The 19,848-nt window shown below is 49.7% G+C and overlaps 1 protein-coding gene across 2 annotated transcripts; it reads left to right on the plus strand.

Moving 5' to 3' along the window:
* The first annotated feature begins 256 nt into the window (after positions 1-256).
* On the plus strand, positions 257-2,640 carry leng1 (leukocyte receptor cluster (LRC) member 1). 2 transcript variants are annotated; one of them, XM_088939654.1, is made up of 4 exons: positions 257-1,159; positions 1,415-1,582; positions 1,665-1,921; positions 2,220-2,640. In XM_088939654.1, exons 1-4 carry the CDS (start codon positions 1,028-1,030, stop codon positions 2,422-2,424), a joined length of 762 nt encoding a protein of 253 aa, XP_088795780.1. In that variant the 5' UTR covers positions 257-1,027; the 3' UTR covers positions 2,425-2,640. The 2 variants fall into 2 exon arrangements, with proteins under 2 accessions (XP_088795780.1, XP_088795779.1); XM_088939653.1 differs by having other exon boundaries at positions 258-1,159; positions 2,133-2,640.
* Positions 2,641-19,848: the final 17,208 nt, after the last annotated feature.

Consider the following 19,848-nt stretch of genomic DNA (forward strand, 5'->3'; position numbering starts at 1 on the left):
GAGAGAAACTTTGAAAGCGAGAGATACGCACCTTGCAGCGGTGTCGCGGGGGCGGGGTCAGGGGGGGCGGGGTGGTGCCGCCGGACAGGACTGGCCAATCGGGAGGCGAGCGCGGTCGTCGTAGGCCAATCGGGAAAGGCGGAGGGTGGGGCTAAGGGGAGAGCGCAGCGTGCGGAGAAGTCAACCAATCACAGGGCAGAACCGGGGAGGGGAGGCGGTGCTCTTGACATTGCCATCCAATCGAAGCCCGCGGAACAAAAAACACGGAAATGGCGCCTAGAGGAAACCCACGATCTTTAAACGTTTTGCGTCTTTCCCGACTAGAAGACCCTTGCAGCTGCCGAGGTCTGTTCTGTAGGAATGTATCCCATGTTTTAAATACGTGATCAGATCATCTTAAGACGTTGGTTAGGATAAAAAGAAAGATTTCGTGGGCACCAAGGAAATAGGCGGACCCGCGCTACAGACCCACGGCGTCTCCACTGGCGACGAGTGATTGACGTCAACCTGAACCAATCGGAAGCAAGAGGAGAGGAAGGCGGGACGGAGAGGTGTGGACCAATTGCAGCGCCGGCAACGACAGGAAGTGCCTGTGGTTTCGGCGGAAACTGCGTCACCGCTCCTGTGTTTACAACATGGAGGCTCCCCTCGCTGGGCGGCTGATGTGAATTTGTTTCGAGTGTTTTGAGCTAATTCTTTGAGACATACGAGCGGCCGAGACTCGCGGACTCGTGAGGGAGCAGGGAAGAGTGAGAAAACCTTTTATTGCGTTCAGATTGCGCTGGGGCCGTGAGAGCTGTGGTCTGATCCAGCCGTTAGCTGCGGCTCCGTGAAAGGCTCCTGCTGGTAAATCCCCGGTTTTTGTCTCTTTCGAGTTCAGTGTCGTCTGCAGAAAGTGTTTTTTATTGCGATTTCAGGTGTTTAAAGCCTCGTGTAGGAGCTGGAAGGGCTCCTGTGCAGCCGAGTGCTGCGGCGGGCGCTGCCGCAGCTGCTTCTGCTCCTGAAGGAGATTAAAAATCGCGGAATCATGAATATTTTGCCCAAGAAGAGCTGGCACGTGCGCAACAAGGACAACGTGGCCCGCGTGCGGCGGGACGAGGCGCGCGCCGCCGAGGAGGAGCAGGAGCTGCGCCGCAGGGCCGAGCGCGCGGAGCAGGAGGTAACCATGACAACAGGGCCCGCCCGTCCCAGCATGCAGCGGGAGCCAGGCGGGGTACAGCCTGGACGGGACGCCAGTCCATCATGGGGCAGACACACTCACTCACACCCACACACACACACTTCCCAGAAACCAGTTTAACCCGCGAGTCTTTGCCTGGGGGGTGAGACCCACACAGACAGTGGGGGAACGTCCGAACCGTCCTGTCCCCCAGTACCGTCGGGCGCCCCCTGCTGACAGCTCTGTGTCTCTCAGGCCCGGACGGAGCTCCTGAGGAGGAAGTCTCGAGCCGCGCTGCCCCGGAGCGCGGAGGGGCGTGAAGGACAGGCGCCGCTGGGGGGGCACCTCGACCTGTTCCCCCCGCAGGAGGGGGCGGAGAAGCGAGGGAACGAGGAGTACCTGCGGGAGAAGAGGGAGGAGAAGGTGTGTCCGGCGCCGCTGCCCCGTCGGCCCGGTCCGAGCGCCCCGCCCCGTCCCGCCCGCCAACCTGTCCGTCTTCCCGCAGGAGCGCCAGGAGCGCGCCATTGGCCTGCTGGTGTCGCTGGGCCCCGCCCCCGGCAGCGAGGCCCCGCCCTGGTACCTGGAGAGGGGGGCGGGGCCGGGGGCGGGGCCGGAGGGGGAGAGGGAGAAGAAGGACCGGAGGCTGAAGGCGGCGCTGGACCCCCTGAGAGACATGGACAGAGCCCTGCAGACGAAGAGCAGGCGGGCGGAGAGGAAGAGGAGCAGGAGGAGGGAGCGAGAGCAGGAGGAGGGCGGGCAGAGGTAAGGGCTCCGTCCCACACGCTGTCACGGCGCACCTGCAGCGCGGTCTTACGCGTCAGGTTAGAATCGGCACAGTGAGTCAGGTGGACAACCTCTCATTCCCATCACGCAGCAGACCCGGCTCCCAGTCCAGCCCGGCGCCATGTGCGGAGGTTCAGAACGAGGCAGCAGGCCTGTTTTTTCTATAACGTAGAAAAATATTTTTTTGCAGAAATTTGCAGAAATTGAATAGCTGGTCTGAGAAAGTCAGTGTGCTGCAGTGTCCGGTGTCCGGTGTGCTGACCGCTGTGTCCCTCAGCTCTCTGGCCAGGCTGCTAGAGGAGCGCCTGCGGAGGGAGGCGGAGGAGAGGCGTCGGGCTCGGGCCCTGCTGGCGCGCCGGGCCGAGGGGGAGCGGTCAGCGGCGCAGGAGCCGGACGAGAGGGACAGGCCCTACAACAGCCAGTACTGCCCCCAGCTGGCCCGCCGACCGCGGCGCAGGGACGGGGATCTGGGCCCCCTGTGAGGCCCTGCCCCGGGTTCGGGGCCCCTGGGAGTCCAGTAACTCCCTGCTGCAGCCACAGATCCGGGCTCCTGGGTGAAGACGAGAGGAGAAGGGGCCACAGCCCCCTGCAGCCACAGTTTCTGCCAGCTCTTCTTGGATTGGCCTCAGCCACCCACCACTCTTTGTGTAAAGACGTTTCTCATCGTGTGCCCTGAATAAATTACCTTTCAGGTTCCAGCTGTGAGTCTGTGTCCTTGTGTGACTCAGGGGTTCACCCTCTCTGTGCGAGGTGCGAGCTCCGGTCCTGAGGGGGGGTACAGCCCACTCCGCCTGCAGCCTGAGGGAATAGAACCAGCAGGTCTAGAGCTGTGCACACCACCCGCGGGAGGGAGATCGGGGCTCCGGTGCGGCTGTTGAGTTCCGCGAGGCTACAGGACAGTCCAGTACAGTCCCAGGAGCATTGTTGTGACAACAAGCGATTCCCCAGGTCCAGACCTGCAGTATTTCACTTGTGCTGTGACCCTCACCTCAGTGCCTGCTCTCTCTCCAGCACCAGCAGGGGGGGGCTGGCCTTGATCCAGCCCAGACTGAACCACAGCACAGCCTGGGCCAGTGGTCAGGACGCAGCTGCCACGCAGACTGTATCGCACTAGTAGAGTTCTGCCAGTCCTTACAGCGTCTCTTTCTGCCCAGGCAGCCCCTGGGATCCGTGATGGATCTCAGAGTGGTGGGGGCAGTGGTATTGTCCTATCTGGGTGAAGGAAGAGTCACGGCAATAACAGAGCACCAGCTGAAGTCACACACAAGCCCAGCAGTGTGGGAAGAAAAGAACTGGGGTTTCTCTTTGAGCTCTTTATTAACTGAACACTGGTTTTGTGTTTCAAGTTCCAAGAAGGAGAGGAGACTCAGTTCTCCTGTGGGTCACAGCTCTGCAGGAAGCACAGGAGAGTCTGGTCAGGGTTCAAGGGTGATCGCTCTGCTGGTGTGTTTCCTGGAGGGTGAGACAGCAGACACAGCCCCACTCCTGCAGCTCCTGCCTCTGGGACCCCAGTCTCTCGGGAAGCAGCAGGAGAGACTCTCCCCAGGGCACAGCCACTGGAGAGGAGGGGGCAGACGTCAGGCCCTGCGGGGAAAAACAGCAGCCTGGTCAGTCAGTATCGATCTCAGTCTTCACTGGCTGGTGAGAGCTGGTGCTGTGTAGGGCTGCAGGCCTGCTGATCTACTGGACTGACACTGAGCACTGCAATCCCATTGCTAAAGAAAAGCTTTTATTGTAATAAAAAATAAAATAAAAACAGCCCTTGAGTGTCTGGCCCTGTTGCAATCCTCCTCTCCCAGGGGCTCAGGGAGGACAGAGCTGGACTCCTCTGCTCCAGTCCGCCAGGAGGTTCAGGCTCACAGCAGACTCCTTCCTCTCCCCCTGCTGCCCCTGACCTGGGACAGGCCAGCCCCCACCACAGCCCTGAGCTCAGGGTCCTGCAGGCTGGAGCCAGTCCTGTCCAGAGCACCACCAGCTACCACACCAGCTGGGCTCCTGGGGCAGAAAGACCCCCACACCAGTCCCACCAGCAGCAGGGTGACTGGGCCACAGCCCCACACTCACCTGCAGGGCTCCTGTCTCCTCCCTCTCAGACAGGCTGAGCTCCAGCATACTGCCAGCTTTCTGCTTCAGGCCCAGCTCCCTCTCCTGAGCCCCTGTGGGTCAGCTGTCCAGTCACAGGGCTCCAGGCTGCAGCACTGCACATGACCACTAGAGGCACTGTCCCACTCCCACCACCACACAGGGTGGATCCTGGCTCTGGAGAAGCACAAACCTGTGAAGCCAAAAGGACAATAAAAAAAAAAAAAGACACTCACAAGCATCAACAAAAGAAAGCAACAGGCTTTCGCCAAACAGCACAAAACCAACAACTGCTCTTTCTTACCATGACCTGTCTATCCTGAATCCCACTGCTACTCCTTCCTGAGCCTCTGACACAGCTTTTATACAGCTCAATCCCATGTGAAAATCCTCCCAGTCCAATCAGCCCATCAGCCCATCAGACAATCAGTGTCCGCAGGTGCAGCTCTTGACACTGGAGAGTCTGAGTCCTGTTCTGCAAGCCTGCAGTGGCACCACACTGTGGCCAGTCCTGTCTCAGGGCAGCCTGACAGACAGGGACTGCGGAGGAATATTGTCACCGTCTCACAGAGGGAGATCTGCAGGGACTCAAGCAGGCAAAGACAGACAAGGGTGTCGTTACACAATGATCTTACTGACTGTTTCAGACAGGAGCTGTATCTGTTACAGCTGGAATGAGACGTGGGGAGTTTGACAGATGTACAGAGGGGTTTAGACACAATAATCAATACAGGATCAATTACAAAAGGATCAATACAGCCTTCAGCAAATTGTAGAATGAGAGTGAGTGTAAGAGAGACCGCAGACCTCCAGCTTTTACCCCAAGCTGTAAAACTGATCAGGGATTCAAAATCATAGCTGGAAAGTGACAGATCTCTGATACAAACAGATCAATAGACACACAAGTGACAGGCAGGGACAGATTTCTCCAGGACTGTGTGAAATAAGTCAGACAAACTGTTCTGGACTGTGGCAGAGAAGCACAGCACAGGCTGAAAGATCTGCAGGCAAACTGCTTAGGAAAACAAGTTCATTTCCAGCCACAGAGCCAGCGTGTCAGAACCAGCAGGTGATGGAGGAAGAAATAAAACTGATCAGAAGACAAAGAGACGAACACAGAAACTGACAGACTGACCCTGGAGTAAAACATTTGTGATGAGAACATGATTTCAGTCAGCACACTGCACTGAGCCTGTTAGCTTGATGAAAAGATGTGTTCAGGAAGACCATTGAGAGAGACAAGTGTTCAGGCACCTTCAGCACAACATCCCACTGAGGCTCATTCAGAGCTGGTGAGGGTGTCAGTCTGAGACTCTTGGCCTGGAGCTGGTGTCTGCTGTGTCACTGAGGCTCAGGGCCAGGAGCTGGACTGGATACAGATGACATCGCGGTCAGTGGAGCACAGCTGGATACTGAAAAGGGCTTCATTAAAACAGCCTCCATAGACACGTGTAGCAGTGTCTCCGCCTGGCGGCCACACTGTGAAATGGCACCTTCTGACATCGCTTTTCACAGTGTTACTGCAACTTTAAATGTCGACATATTGAACTGATTTAGACGATATTACATTGTTCGCTTAGTCCTTTAACTTTAAAATATTTATCCTAGATTGTTTTTCGAGGCTGCTCTATATATTGGTCATGTTTAAGACTTGAGTTAAAATTTAAAAATTTTGATCAATATAATTATGACTTTATGCACGAATGTGTCCGGGGTAAGACTATTTTACAAATGTTATTAATGTGTTTAGGAAAACTGACATTATTGTGGATCATCCTACAACAATACAATGTACGTGTGAATATGTAGACTTCGGAGATATCTTTGGATATTAAAGTAAAAAAATTATCAATGAAAAAAATCAGAATTAGAAATAATCGTGAGTAATAAAATGAAGCCTATTGATCGGGCTACAGCAGGGGGTGTCGATTCCGATAACTGTCCGCCAGGCGGCGGTGGTGATACACGAGTCTATGGAGGGCTGGTTTACAGTGCAGTAGTGAGGGTCTGGTGTGTATTAAACACCCGGATCATGTGACTGGGGTCTGTACTCTCTGTTAATGAATGAGAAGACCTACAGCCAATCAGATCCCTGGATTGAGCCCAGCGATGTCGCGATTGGTCAGTGGGAGTTCTTGCTGATTGACAGTAAGTTTTCCCAATTATAGACGAGACTCGGTCCAGTTGTCCAATAAACTCCGAGATTCAGGAGAGGGGCGGGAATTTTAAATGTGTTGTTGTTCCTCTGCTTCTAAGAAACAGGAAGGAGTTATTATTGAGCAAAAGGAGATATTTAATCGGTGTCGCCTTTCTCTGTGAAAAATCCGAGGCGGCTTTTTGTGCTGTAGCTGTAAACTGTTGCTGTTTGTCTCGTATTTTGTTTGTCACATGAAATCACGGCGCTACGTTACACGAGTTGCTGTGGAAACTTTATTTCTGCTTCAGACACGTTGAGCCTCAGTGATCGTGAACCTTCGTGCAGATGAAGATGATGATGAAGAAGACGATGATGGTGAGACCCTCGTGTGTCAGAGCGCGTCTTCTGACTGTTACTGGAGAAACAAGACTGAAGCTCAGACCTTTCCAAAGGCTGAGTCCCTGAGCTGTGAGGATCATGAGGACCAGCTGGACAGTCCACTGTCCACTCCACAGCCCTGAGGAAGGAGGTAGGCAGGACAAGAGCTCGTCTTTAACAGAAGCTGTGAGAACTGAGGGTAGATTTGACTTTATTTATTTGTTCTCATCGTACATTTTATGAATGGGCTCTTGTTGTGTTAAATGTGCTGTGTATTGTGTTGTGTCTTTTACCTGTCTGCAAAAACACTTTCCCCTCTGGGACAATAAAGTAAGTAAGAGGTGTCCAGTCCTGGAGGGGTCAGTGTGTGTCTGCAGCAGGGCTGTCCAGTCCCGGTACTGGAGGGGTCAGTGTGTGTCTGCAGCAGGGCTGTCCAGTCCTGGTCCTGGAGGGGTCAGTGTGTCTGCAGCAGGGCTGTCCAGTCCCGGTCCTGGAGGGGTCAGTGTGTGTCTCCAGCAGGGCTGTCCAGTCCTGGTCCTGGAGGGGTCAGTGTGTGTCTTCAGCAGGGCTGTCCAGTCCTGGAGGGGTCAGTGTGTGTCTGCAGCAGGGCTGTCCAGTCCTGGTCCTGGAGGGGTCAGTGTGTGTGTCTGCAGCAGGGCTGTCCAGTCCTGGTCCTGGAGGGGTCAGTGTGTGTCTGCAGCAGGGCTGTCCAGTCCCGGTCCTGGAGGGGTCAGTGTGTCTGCAGCAGGGCTGTCCAGTCCCGGTCCTGGAGGGGTCAGTGTGTGTCTTCAGCAGGGCTGTCCAGTCCTGGAGGGGTCAGTGTGTGTCTGCAGCAGGGCTGTCCAGTCCCAGTCCTGGAGGGGTCAGTGTGTGTGTCTGCAGCAGGGCTGTCCAGTCCTGGTCCTGGAGGGGTCAGTGTGTGTGTCTGCAGCAGAGCTGTCCAGTCCTGGTCCTGGAGGGGTCAGTGTGTGTGTCTGCAGCAGGGCTGTCCAGTCCTGGTCCTGGAGGGGTCAGTGTGTCTGCAGCAGGGCTGTCCAGTCCTGGTCCTGGAGGGGTCAGTGTGGCTGCAGATGATCCAGGTGTTTTTATATCAGCAGCAGATGAAGAGCTGGGAAAAAGGTGTTTGTTTGGTCCAGTTAAACCAGTAACCAGCTAGTTTAGCTCCAGTCTCTCTCCTCTGTAGCTCTATACTGTGTACATTAGGGATCTCGAAGACATCTGTGTGAGCTGAAAAGTTAGTTATATTACTATTGTATATTTTGCAAGTCCTAGAATAGATGTAGAGAGAATACAGATTGTGGTTTCATCTTTATTTAAAATAATTCCCTGAATGTCATCATTTAAATGTTATTTATTCCAGAAACATCAATGAATATTCCTATACAGAGACATAATGTGTTGAATATCTGCTACATATGTGTTGCTTTATACTGTTTATACACCTGTACAGATCTTACACATCATTTAAATGTTATTTTTTTCAGAAATGTTATTGAATATTTATAGACATAGACAATGTTTTGAATATATACATATATTGTTAAATATATATGCCTGTACAGATCTTACACTTAAACTTGTCTCTGCTGGATCTCTTCAGTTTGCTGTGTGTTGTGTTTGTATTGTCTCTCTCTGTTCAATCTTGTAACTGCTATCGTGATGTGGAATAGTGTTGTCAGTTGTTGTGTTGAAAGGAGTTGATCTCTGTTGTAGTAAACTGTGCTGTGCTCTTTGATCCCTCTGTCTGAGCTGCTCCTACACTGCTGTGGGTATTTTTTCAGGGACGGCCTCTGGAGAATCTGTACCAGCCTCAGGAATGGACACCGATATCAGCTGACTGTTCCTTCGCTCCTTCATTCTGTTCATGTACTGTTTTAACATAATAAAACACTCCTGAGCAAACTTTTAGCCACTTGTTTTTATCTTATTTTTGTTCTTTAATTAAAATCAGATTGTGAACACCTCTTCCATGCTCTTGGGTTTTATTTCCAGTGTCTGTGAAGGAAACTGTGGTCTTTGTGTTGATGAGAGAGCTCTCTGCTAGTCATTATATCGAAGAGTTTCGGGGGAACTTCTGATATGAGCTCTGTGCCTTGTGAGGGGTGAGATTCTCATGGAGAACAGTGGAAAGGTGAAGCCTGATTGTCCACATTTATTATTGAAGTCTAATTCCATCATACTGTCAAACTCCGAGCTGCTGAATCCAAACAGATGGAGTCACAGTGACTCACTGCAACACCTTTCCCAGTGAAGCAGGGTGCTGTGCAATAGGCAGGACTGACAGCCCCTCTGAACACTGTGCAGGAGCACAGCAGCTCCAGATCACTGCAGGATTGAGCGCAGCTCCAACTGTCCTCAATCTTCACAAACATCATGAAGTGACTTCATGTGAGCTGCAGTTGTGCAGTGGCTCCTGCAGTCCAGCTGTGCTCTCTGCTCTGTCTTTATTACAGAAGGGGGTCCTGCTCTCGGCCGGGGGGTGAATCGCAGTTTTAAAGCTTTTATATTCGGCGCCGGTGAGATTTCTGGGCAGAGCTGTGGCTCGTCGTGTAGCGCGCTGGTCTGCGTGCGGTGAGAGTCCGGGTTCAAATCCTCAGACTAATGTGCGGGCAGTACAGATCTGGGTTCAAGGCCACGAAGAAAAGAAACCTTTTGTAAAACCCGATACACAGCAGATGAGCAGAGATCCTACTTTTAGAATTGTGAGAGGAGGAGGGATACTTTTTTATTTATTTTTATTTTTTTCGTTTACCGAAATTCTGCCAGATAAGTATGACCGCGGAGTTACTCCAGATTTGGCAGGAAGTATAGCTCACTCTGCTAAACCCCGACTCCTCCACATCTCCACCCCGGAGCCCCGGGTTCGAGACCCGCCTGGCTCGGCTGATATTTTTCTCTCGGGCTGAGCTTGCGCTCTTCTGATTGGCTGCTCTTACACCCACCTCTCCCACACGCTGATTGGACACTATTAACACTGAACCCCGCCCTTCACAGCAGCCACACCCCCTGTCTCAGTCACCATGGTGACGGGACGCGTTCCCTCAGCAGCGCGGAGCGTCATCCTTCACCTACCGGGCTGCGAGTGTCCTCGGGCGGCGGGGCTCTAATCGAGGCCGGGGATGGAGGCTGCAGTCTAGGCCGCAGACCAGCGGCTTCCGACTCCCCGACCACGACAGCCCGGGGCCCGGAGGCTGTAGCGCTGCGAGCCGCTTGGTGTGGCTGCTCACAGGTGGACCCGATTTACGGTTCTCTACACCCCTGTACCCCACCCTCCCACACCCCAGACCCCAGAATAATCAATTAACCAATTAACACTCACAGCAGTTTATTTAAGCAAATAAGGATATAAAGCATAAAACAATTACAATATACAGCAGTGTTATTAAGCAGGTATCCACACATTTCCATCTCGGTCCCCGGTGTCTTATTTTGCTACCTTTATTGTCCTTTTCGCGCTCATCAGGGGTTCACGTTATAAATAGGGGCGGGTCTGTGCTCCAGTCCCGTGCAGGCTGGGGTCCCGGCCAGAGGGAGGGGAGGCGGGGGGACTCCGGCGGCTCGCTGGCTGGGAGAGAGGCGGCTGGTACCCCGCTGCTCTCCCGGTACAGGCGCTTTGCTCAGCTGCCGGAAAAAAAAACATGCATTAAATTTTTCTTACAGGTTTTAACAAAAGCAAAAACGTTTTCTACGAGAAATGCATTTTAAATGTTTTAACTCTCTCGCTTTAACCTTTACAGCAGGACAGCCGGCGTTCCGAGAGCAAGGTAAGCGGTTTCTCTCTCTCCTCACACCGGGGGTTTCGGGTTTCACACCGGGTCTCACACGGCTGGGCTCCAGTTTCCTGCGGTCAGTTACCGGTACCTCGAGTTACCAGTTTCCCCCAGTTCAAGCTAAGCGGTGCGGTCGGCGCGTCTTCATGCAAACCGGCTCCGGAGAAAGAAAACCCAGCCGGACCTGCAGCTGCACAGTGAGTCGATACCGGTAAGAGACGAAGCCCCTGTGAAAGTGGTTTTCAGTCCTAAACGAGCCTTGAAGCTGCGCTTTCCTGACCGGGTCTCTCTCGGCCTCTAGGAAGAAGAGACTCGGACTCGCCTGTGAATCCGCCGCGGAGCTCCGGTCACTCGGTACACGGGTGGGTCTGCGCTCAGGTCTCCACGCCGAGAAGGACCCGACAGCCGCCGTTTAAAGCCCAGAGCCGCGCCAGGATCCTGCAGAAGCCTGGAATACAAACGAGAAAAAGCGTGTTGTGCAGGTAAAAACAACATACAACACAAACAGTTAAAAGAAGCTGAAGCACGATTTTAATACCACGTTTCTCCGCAGAGTCGAAGCCACAAGTCCTACAGCCCGTCCGGCAGCTCCGCCAAAAGTAAGTTGCGAAATTCATTTACTTTTCAAGCCCCATTTCATGACATTTAACACTCGGACCGAGATTTGAGAAACTTTCTTTGTTTGCAAACTCGCTATTTAAAGGCAGAGAAGCGACTCGGGCGTCGGAACCGCTAAACAGCCGCGGATTGAAGTCTAATTGCAGACTGACCGCACCTGCCTTCTCATTCAGACTCGGCCAATAGGGGCGGCGGGTCCCGGAGCTGCTCGTCTCTGCTGCTACACAGCGAGTTTTCAAACAGGGACACGAGAGACCAAAAATCCCCTAACAGGGACAGTTAAGCATAAAATTAAAAAACATTTGAGGACAATTGTATTCGGAGCTACTCAGCTTGCAGCCCTTCCAGTGCACTAGACTGCAGTAATCTGACTCAACCAGCTGCTTAATTACTGATGAACCTGCTAATGATCAATTCAACAGCACTGGGTGCAGCTTCACTGTAATGCAGTGGACTGGAGAGGCTGCAAGTAGCTCTGATTCCAGTATCAAGGTCCCAGCTTCACACTACAATACCCTGAGACAGGACGGGCTCCCACACTGACACTACACTGCCCACTCCTGCTCTTTATTCACCTCAAGGCAACACTGCTCACAGGGAACACAAATAAGGAACAAGCAGGTGTCAACTCCACTCTGGAAAGGAAACAAGAAACTGGTTCTGGCTGTGGAGTCGTGTCTGTGTGTTGGGAGGCCATCAGGCTGCAGAGAAACAGGACACCTTGAGACAGAACAGGAGTCTGAAGAGGCTCTGAGACTGAAAGCAATCACTTCTACACCTGTGCTCAACCCATTACCTCACCACATCCTGCCCAAACAGTTAATAAACCTCATTCGCAGCACTCATTACTAAACCAGTTTAATTTCTCTGGTTTATACACTCTCCTGTGATGTTAATGGTTCCTGCCCCTCACCTGCTTTCTGACAGCATCCAAACCACACAGCAGCTCTCCTGCGCTTGTGTTGGGGTGAACTCGACTGTCGCAGGGGAAGGACATGGTTTCTGATGTGGAGTGAGTCTGAATCCTGCAGTTAGTATGTGAATGTGATTCAGGTATCAGGACTCTGCAGTGACAGTGTTAAGGACAATTGTAGCTGTTGTCTCACACATGAAGAAAACTCCAGAGCCAGAATCAATGTTCTTCTCAGTGTGGAATTCTCCCCTACTTGTTCCTCTGCAGCTCCCACACTGACACTCCTCTCCACTCTGAGCACATTCAAACAGGCAGGTTTTTCCTACAGCTGAACAATCTCCTTTCACCAACAGCCTCAGCTGCACTCCCACCCAAAGACACTCAGATCTTTTTCATGGTCCAGTGGAAGAATTCTAACAGCCCAGAATATGAACAAAGCACATTAATTCATGTCACTGGCCCTGTCAGTCAGCCCCTCCTGTCAAGGTGCATTGATACTGTGGGACACTTGAAAATGCAGGTTTTCATTGGAAAGGTACAGTGTCCTCCAGCAGTACTGCAATGAGTCAACTGTACAGTCAAGCAAATTGTTCTCGTGATCAGAACAGAAATATTATCCTGGTTTTATTCTGTGGTAATTCTCTGCATACATTTGATCATATTGGAATAAAAAATGTTCAACTTTCTATTTTGACATTACTGGGACACATTCACTTTAAGTACATTTCAGAGTGTAGAAGAGGATGTGCTTGTAGATCCCTCTGAGACAGTAACTGCATGAGGTCTGAGACCCATTGAGCTCACTGCTCTCTGTAATCATCTGAGATGCTTTGCTGTTGCCACCAAGTTCTTATTTAGTCTTCAGGTGATCATACTTCAATTGTTTTTCCTTCTGTCAATAGGGTTGAAATCCAGGTTTTAGACCCAACAGTTAAGGTGTTTCTACAGTTATTCTCCTGATGACCTCCTTGGTTGCATTATAAACTGACTCAAAGCTACAGCACCTGAATATTTGATGTGGGTCCTCTGAGCTGAGATGTAGATGACATGCATGGTCCCTGACTAACACCACCTCTAATCCTACTCCTGTACATGTGATCAACATCTGAGCGCAGAGGGAGCGCAGAGGACATTGAGGTGTTGCTGGAGCTCTCAGCTCCGAGTCCACAGCCTTCAGGTTTGAGCTTCAGTGACCCAGTCCACTAGTGCTGATGGAGACAGACAGGTGAAGGAGTCTCCTCATGATCTCCCCAGGCCAGGCCATGACTCTCACATGAGGTGCTGTTCACTGGAGCATCTGCAGCTCCTTTCTTTCTCCACACTTGAACCCGTCATCTCTGTCCTCTGAGCGCATGCTGAAGCCGGGTGGAGGTAATGTCATGGCCTGGGGATGCAGGAATGTCTCAGACTGGGTCACTCATCTTCATTGAGGATGTAGCTAATGATGGCAGCAGCAGAGGGATTTCTGAAGTTTACAGAAACGGGGTCTCTGATGCAGCACAAAATGCTTCCATACTTATTGGACAGTGCTGCACCATGCAGCATGACAATGACCCAAAGCATCCAGTCAGTGCAACCAAAGAGCTCATCAGGAGAAAACAGAAACTGGTCAAGTGTGTCTGCAGATCTCAATCCAACTCGAAGTCACTGCCTTAGCATGATACAAAGTAAAAGCATCTCAAGAACAGGCGATACCTCATCTTCAATGATGACATAGAGTACAGTGAGCTCATTTACTGGTTTACACCCTGAAATGCACATAACATGAATGTGTCCCAATAAGTCAGACGATATGACATGATGAGGATGAATTCACCTCTGTTCCTGCTGCCTCCTGCTGTTCATCCACACTCTCAGAGGACTGAGATTCAGATCTCCAAATTGAGGAGAATCTCATTTACAGGGTGAGTTGGCTTAGATCCCCACACCCTGACATCCCACTGACACTCCTTCACTACAGCTGCAGCACTGAAGTAATCTGCATTAATGGGGAAGTCTGGCATGAATAATTCATCAAGCATATTCTGTACTTGTCTAGAACTCCATCTTATATACTTGTTTCTGTATCAATACTAATATTCTCAATCATTTAAGATGTAAAACCAGAACACTGAACTTGTTGCTGGACTTGGCAGCTACACCTCACTGTCTTCTGCAGGAACAGCTCAGTCAGGAGGTCAGCAGGAGGAAACAGTGGACAGTCTTGTACTGGCCAGGCCAGTCTCCACATTTAAATCCTCCTGAGCAGCATTTTACAGGCTGAAGAAAAACAAAACCACAAGAATAGACAGCTTGGTCGCTGCAGAGAGGAGGATGCTAAGAATATTGAGCTGACTGTGTCCAGACAGCAGGCAGTTACTATCCCAAAGGCAGCTTCACCCACATGTTTCCCAGTCTTTACTGTCACTTGAAATTACAGCATTGAACTGGCTGTGCTTGAATATGATCAAATGTATGCAATTCCAAAACTAAATTGTATGTCTTATTCTGCTTGTTACTCATCGCCTCCTGTTCATGAATAAAAATTGCTTGACTGTAAAGTTGTGGCTCATTGCTGGGGTACTGGGTGCAGACCTAGGACGAGTCTGGCTGTATTTAACAATGCAGGGGATTGACATGATTTGCTGTGGAACTGAGGGACCTGTGCTCAGGGGCAAACTGAGAACTAGAGCTAGTTACGGGAAGCACTTGATTAGTAGTAACACCCTGTTCAGTGGAGTGCTCTGCACTCAGGTTTTAACTGTACAACAGGCTAGAGCCCATTCAGTGATCTAGAGCTCAGTATCCCGCACTGGCCCGGGACAGATGTGATGGCAGTACTGTACAGCACACCTCGCTCTGCATGACCCCGGCACATACACATTCCTGAGAGCGGTAAGTTCTTTTTAAGAAGCCAAGACGGACCCAGAACAAGTTAAAATTTAAAAGCAACAGACGGGTGAGAGTAGAGTTTAAAAAGCACAGCTCAGACAAACAGACCGCGTCTCTATCGGCGCTGCAGCGCGATGTGAACAAACCGCGTCTTGATCAACTTCCTGACGCCTGTGCCCTGCTTGAACGTTGAAATTAATTAAACTTCATATGCTTCCTAAATCTGAACCGAAATTAAAGCGGGCGAGCATTTCTCGTGACAGTAAAGACACGGTCTGGCGGTCTTGAGCCCTTTTTATTCGAAATTCATTTTCCCGACAGTGGGACGAGCCCGTGTTCCGCAAAGCGAGCTGCGCTGTACTGCCGAGTGACTCCCTGAGCCCCCCCGCCAGCGCAGCTCCTCACTCCTGTCTGCTTACTGTCGCTGCGCTGCTGCTCAGTGCTGAACTCCGAGCTCTTACCTGCTTGTCTTGTGTTTCAGGTCTCCCCTGGCTGCTGTCCCTGCCGCCCGCACAGGACCCCTCCCGCACTGACCAGACTGCTGGCGCTGGACAGGAAATCGTCATCCCGGACGCCGTTACTTGTGATTCTGTATCTCACTCTGTGTTTTTGTTTCATTGTTGCCAACTGTCTTTGATTTGTATGCTTGCAAAACTTAATAAATATTTTTTCTTTTGTCTTAGTTGTTTTCTTTGTGGTTATTATTTCATTATAACACTATAACAAACATAAAACCAACCGAAACGAGGACCGAGCACCGCCCATGATGAATATTCATGAGGGGGCGTGGTTAATGAAGGGGCGTGTTGCATAATTGAGTAGGGGAGTGTCGCATTATTCATGAGAGGGTGTCACCAAATGATGATGTCACATCAACCAATCAAAATGTCTGGATGAGAGCCCACCTCCTAGATTTTTGCTCTCAGGTGATTGGTCAGTTTGAAGCACAACTTCAACTATGGGATAAAAACCCATTTTCTCCATCCTGATTGGCTGAAGGACCTGTCAATCAAATCACCACACCCCCAAAAATGACACACTACTTAAGGGTTGTCTTTATATGATTGACATGAGGTTTAACCCAATCGCAGAAGCCCATCTCCAAGACCAGCCCCGGGTGAGATTTGTTTAATACTAATGAACTTTAATTCACTTAATACATAAACAAATTATTCATTATAATGAATTAGAATAATTTGAAATGTTAATTTGTAATTAAAAATTTAGACAGCAACTTTTTGTTTCAATTTCCCTAAGGTAACACAATCTGAAAGACAGCAACCAAGTTTTTAAAAATACATTCTCTGAAAAAAAAGACAAATAAGCCAAAAGTAAAATTAATTTAAATTTTATTTGTGTTCAGTACAAGTGTAAACATACATTTTAGAAATCAAAAAGCATTCGAGTGAAAATGCTTTCTTTCCAGTTGAAAAAAGAAAAAGAAAAACAGAAATCATTAAAACAGAACTTATTAAAATACAAGTGACTGGTCAACCGATTTTAATACAAATTTAAATACACATGAGAGCGTTAACGCCGACATCTTACTGACAAAACAAGCGGTAGAAAAAAATAAAGAGAATTCACACAGCAAACATGAGAAAATGATGTTATTTTCACTAGAATTGTTTTTTTATTTCACATTATCACATACGCAAATAGCTCATTAAAATACAAGTGACTAGTGCGCGATTTTAATACATGCAAATGGTTGCAAATACGAGTTAACAAACATCTTACAAAAAAGTCACTTTTCCCACAAAAACAAAGTGAGCGTTTCAATTCAGTACAAACAATAAAAACCTTAAAAATTAAAAAACAATTCTAGCCCAAAACTAATTTTCTAGTTCATATTAACAAGAGAAATGCAAATTAGCTCATTAAAATACAGCGACTGATTTTAATAAATGCAAATGAGGAGTTTGCCGCCATCTTGCTAATCAAACACAAACAACACAAAATCGCTCGATACTCACTAGCTGAAAGTCAGGAACATCCAGTTTTAAATCCGACTTAATGATTCCGTGATGTTTCATAACGATATAATAAAAAATAGGCCAAAAAACGACTAAAAACGCAATAAAATCGAGAAAACGCCATTCACAAACCCCACCGCCCCATTTCGGCAGAACTTCCGGTAGAGGCCACGCTGGGGGGCGGGGCTTGTTTAAATATGAGAATCTCAGCCAATCAGAATCCATGACGTCTCCACCCAAAGCCCCGCCTGTTGGCAGTAGTGGGTGGGGCTGCACCGCCCTCATGCGTTGGGAGGACGAACTACAAATTAGATTAATTGTAAAACCGCTGCCTATATACTGAATATTAATAAAGGATTTTGGTGGGCAGAGCCGCGAATAATGTCGTCTCGCCTGTTTATTGGTCACTTTGGGCTCCAGGTCCTATAAGTTCTGACCCGGCTGATTATCCTCCTTTCGCGCGAGAGCTGAGCAAGACAGACAGCGGTAAGTAACTCGTCCAAACGCTTTTCGAGCTTTACTGCTCTGTGCGTTTAAACCTGTATTAGGTCATTGTTTAACAATACTTTTCTACTCTCTTTCTTATTCTTATTTTCTCTGGGCTGTGCTTCTGTTATCTGCAGAATCCTGTGAATATTCGTTCATATAACCTGCTGCTTGCTACTGCTCTTGAAATGTACTTGTAAATCGAGACTAACAAACATCACTTTTTTTTTCAGTTTTGTCCACTAAATCACATTTTCTGTCAGTCTGGCGGGACCATGTACGAGTCGAGAGGTGAGTTTCAGCATTTTCTCTGCATCTCGTTTCTCTCCAGCTCTCTCACTCCGGAGCCCGGCCAGGACTCGCGGCCCCAGTGACAGTGAGGGGAGAGTTTTACTGCCTGCTGCTCTGGTATCGACAACATGTCGGGTAAGAACCGGGGAATGGTGTCAGACAGACGGGGCGCTGCTTTCACAGCCTGGGTCAGCTCTCTTGGGCAACTCACTGGTACCCTGGCTTGGCCAAGAGGAGCGGGCTGTCAGGCTGTGGGAGCAGCTGTCTGCAGAGCCGCGTATAGAGACCGTGTGCCTGGCTCTGCCGTCTGTAGCTGCAGGCTGCCCTCTGGTGGCGGCTAAGAGCAACAGCGTGTGAGCTCGGGCTTCTGAAACAGCGGAGCTCACTCCACTACTTCACTGTTCAGTCCTGTACTACCGTTCTTACTCACTGGAGTGTGAAATGTACTCTGACACAGCACGACTTTGAGTTTTAATGACTGTACTTGTCTGTCATTCCAGCTTTCAACAAAGGCTTTGACTTCACCTCCAGCCTGGTTCCACTTTCACCTTCAGCTCCCTCCCTGCTGCCTCCTGCTGCTCCTCCCTCTACTGAGGACTGAGACTGTGAAGAGTCAGAATCTGGCTCTGGGATCGACAGGGTGAGTTGGTTTAGATCTCTGTACCCTGACATCACACTGTCACTCCTTCACTACAGCTGCAGCAGTGTCACAGTCGAGATCTCTTCATACTTTCCTTTACTTCTTCCTCTGCCACTAATGTTCCTGATCTTTTCAAATAAAGGCTGACAATTCACAGTGATCTCTGACCATCACAGGAATCCTGAGTGTCTTCAGCTCCTCCTCAGAGTTCAGATGCTGATGGCATGTCCACTCCCTAACCCCACTACTAACCCCACTCCTCACTCTTCTACATGTGATCAACATCCCAGCTCAGAGGAGGAGCTGAAGGCACTCAGGATTCCTGTGATGGTCAGAGATCACTGTGAATTATCAGCCTTTATTTGAAAAGATCAGCAACATTAGTGACAGAGGAAGAAGTAAAGGAAAGTATGAAGAGATCTAGACTGTGACACTGCTGCAGCTGTAGTGAAGGAGTGTCAGTGTGATGTCAGGGTACAGAGATCTAAAGTGTGAGGAAGTGTTCTGGCACAGCCTGACCTATTTTAATGAGTTTACTTCTCTCTTTCCAGCTTTCAACAAAGTCACTGAATTCAGTCCAGCCTGGTTCCAGTCTGTCAACATGTGATGAATAAACACCTTCAGCTCCCTCCCTGCTGCCTCCTGCTGCTCCTCCCTCTACAGAGCACCGAGACTGTGAAGAGTCAGAATCTGGCTCTGGGATTGACAGGGTGAGTTGGTTTAGATCTCTGTACCCTGACATCACACTGTCACTCCTTCACTACAGCTGCAGCACTGATCAGGGATCACTGTGTATTATCAGCCTTTATTTGAACTGACCTGGAAGTCAGTTGCTTGAGTCCCAGACAGATTTCAGTCGACAGGTTTTCTCAGTGCTGTATAAGTGCAGTCAGTACTTGTGGTGATTCATCTACTTCATGCTCTGAAACTGAGTGGACCTGATTTCATGTGCGTGTAAGATGTTATTGAAGTCTGTTTTTCCTGCTGTCACCCTTCTGCTATCAGTTTGTTTACTGTTGGCTCTATACAGGGCCTAGAATGATTAGAGTACGTGAGATTTCTGTGGGCAAGATGCTCTGTGTAGTCCTTGACACGTTATTGTTCGTGTTTCTCCAGGGGTGTGAATAAATCTGCAGATCATTGTGTATCTTGTTTATCTCTTACTCCTTCTTCCTGCTGAGACTCTTCAGTGTTTGCCTGTATTCTATATCCTACCTCAACAGGTCATTTTCTCAGTTGTTGTATTTGAAAGGAGATGGTCATACTGTATATGTGACTTATTTAGCTTGTTAACTGTTAAATCCATCCTTCTCATTCTGAATTCATGTCTTTGCAGCAGCACTGTAGTGGAGCTGATGGGAGGGGCTGCAGGTTTAAGATTCGTGTTCCCCGCTGGCCAGATACACACCCTGAGACAGGCCGTGCCCTCGCCTGAACACTACACGGAGCTTTCCTGCTCTCCTGTCACCTCAAGGCAATGCAAATATGGGACAAGCAGGTGTCGACTCCACACTGGAAATGGTTCTTGCTGCGGAGTTGTGTCTGCGTGTCGGGAGGCCATCAGGTTGCAGAGAAACAGGACACCTTGAGACAGAACAGGAGTCTGAAGAGGCTCTGAGACTGAAAGCGATAACTTCTTCTACTCCTGTGCTCAACTGATTGATTACTGTGGCATTGTGATAAAATGATGACAATAAAAGGACAAATAATTAACATCACTAATAGTCTTCTCTTTTCTTTTACA

This window comes from Atractosteus spatula, chromosome 22, assembly GCF_055471065.1.
Source record: "Atractosteus spatula isolate fAtrSpa1 chromosome 22, fAtrSpa1.hap1, whole genome shotgun sequence".
Lineage (NCBI taxonomy): Eukaryota > Metazoa > Chordata > Actinopteri > Semionotiformes > Lepisosteidae > Atractosteus > Atractosteus spatula.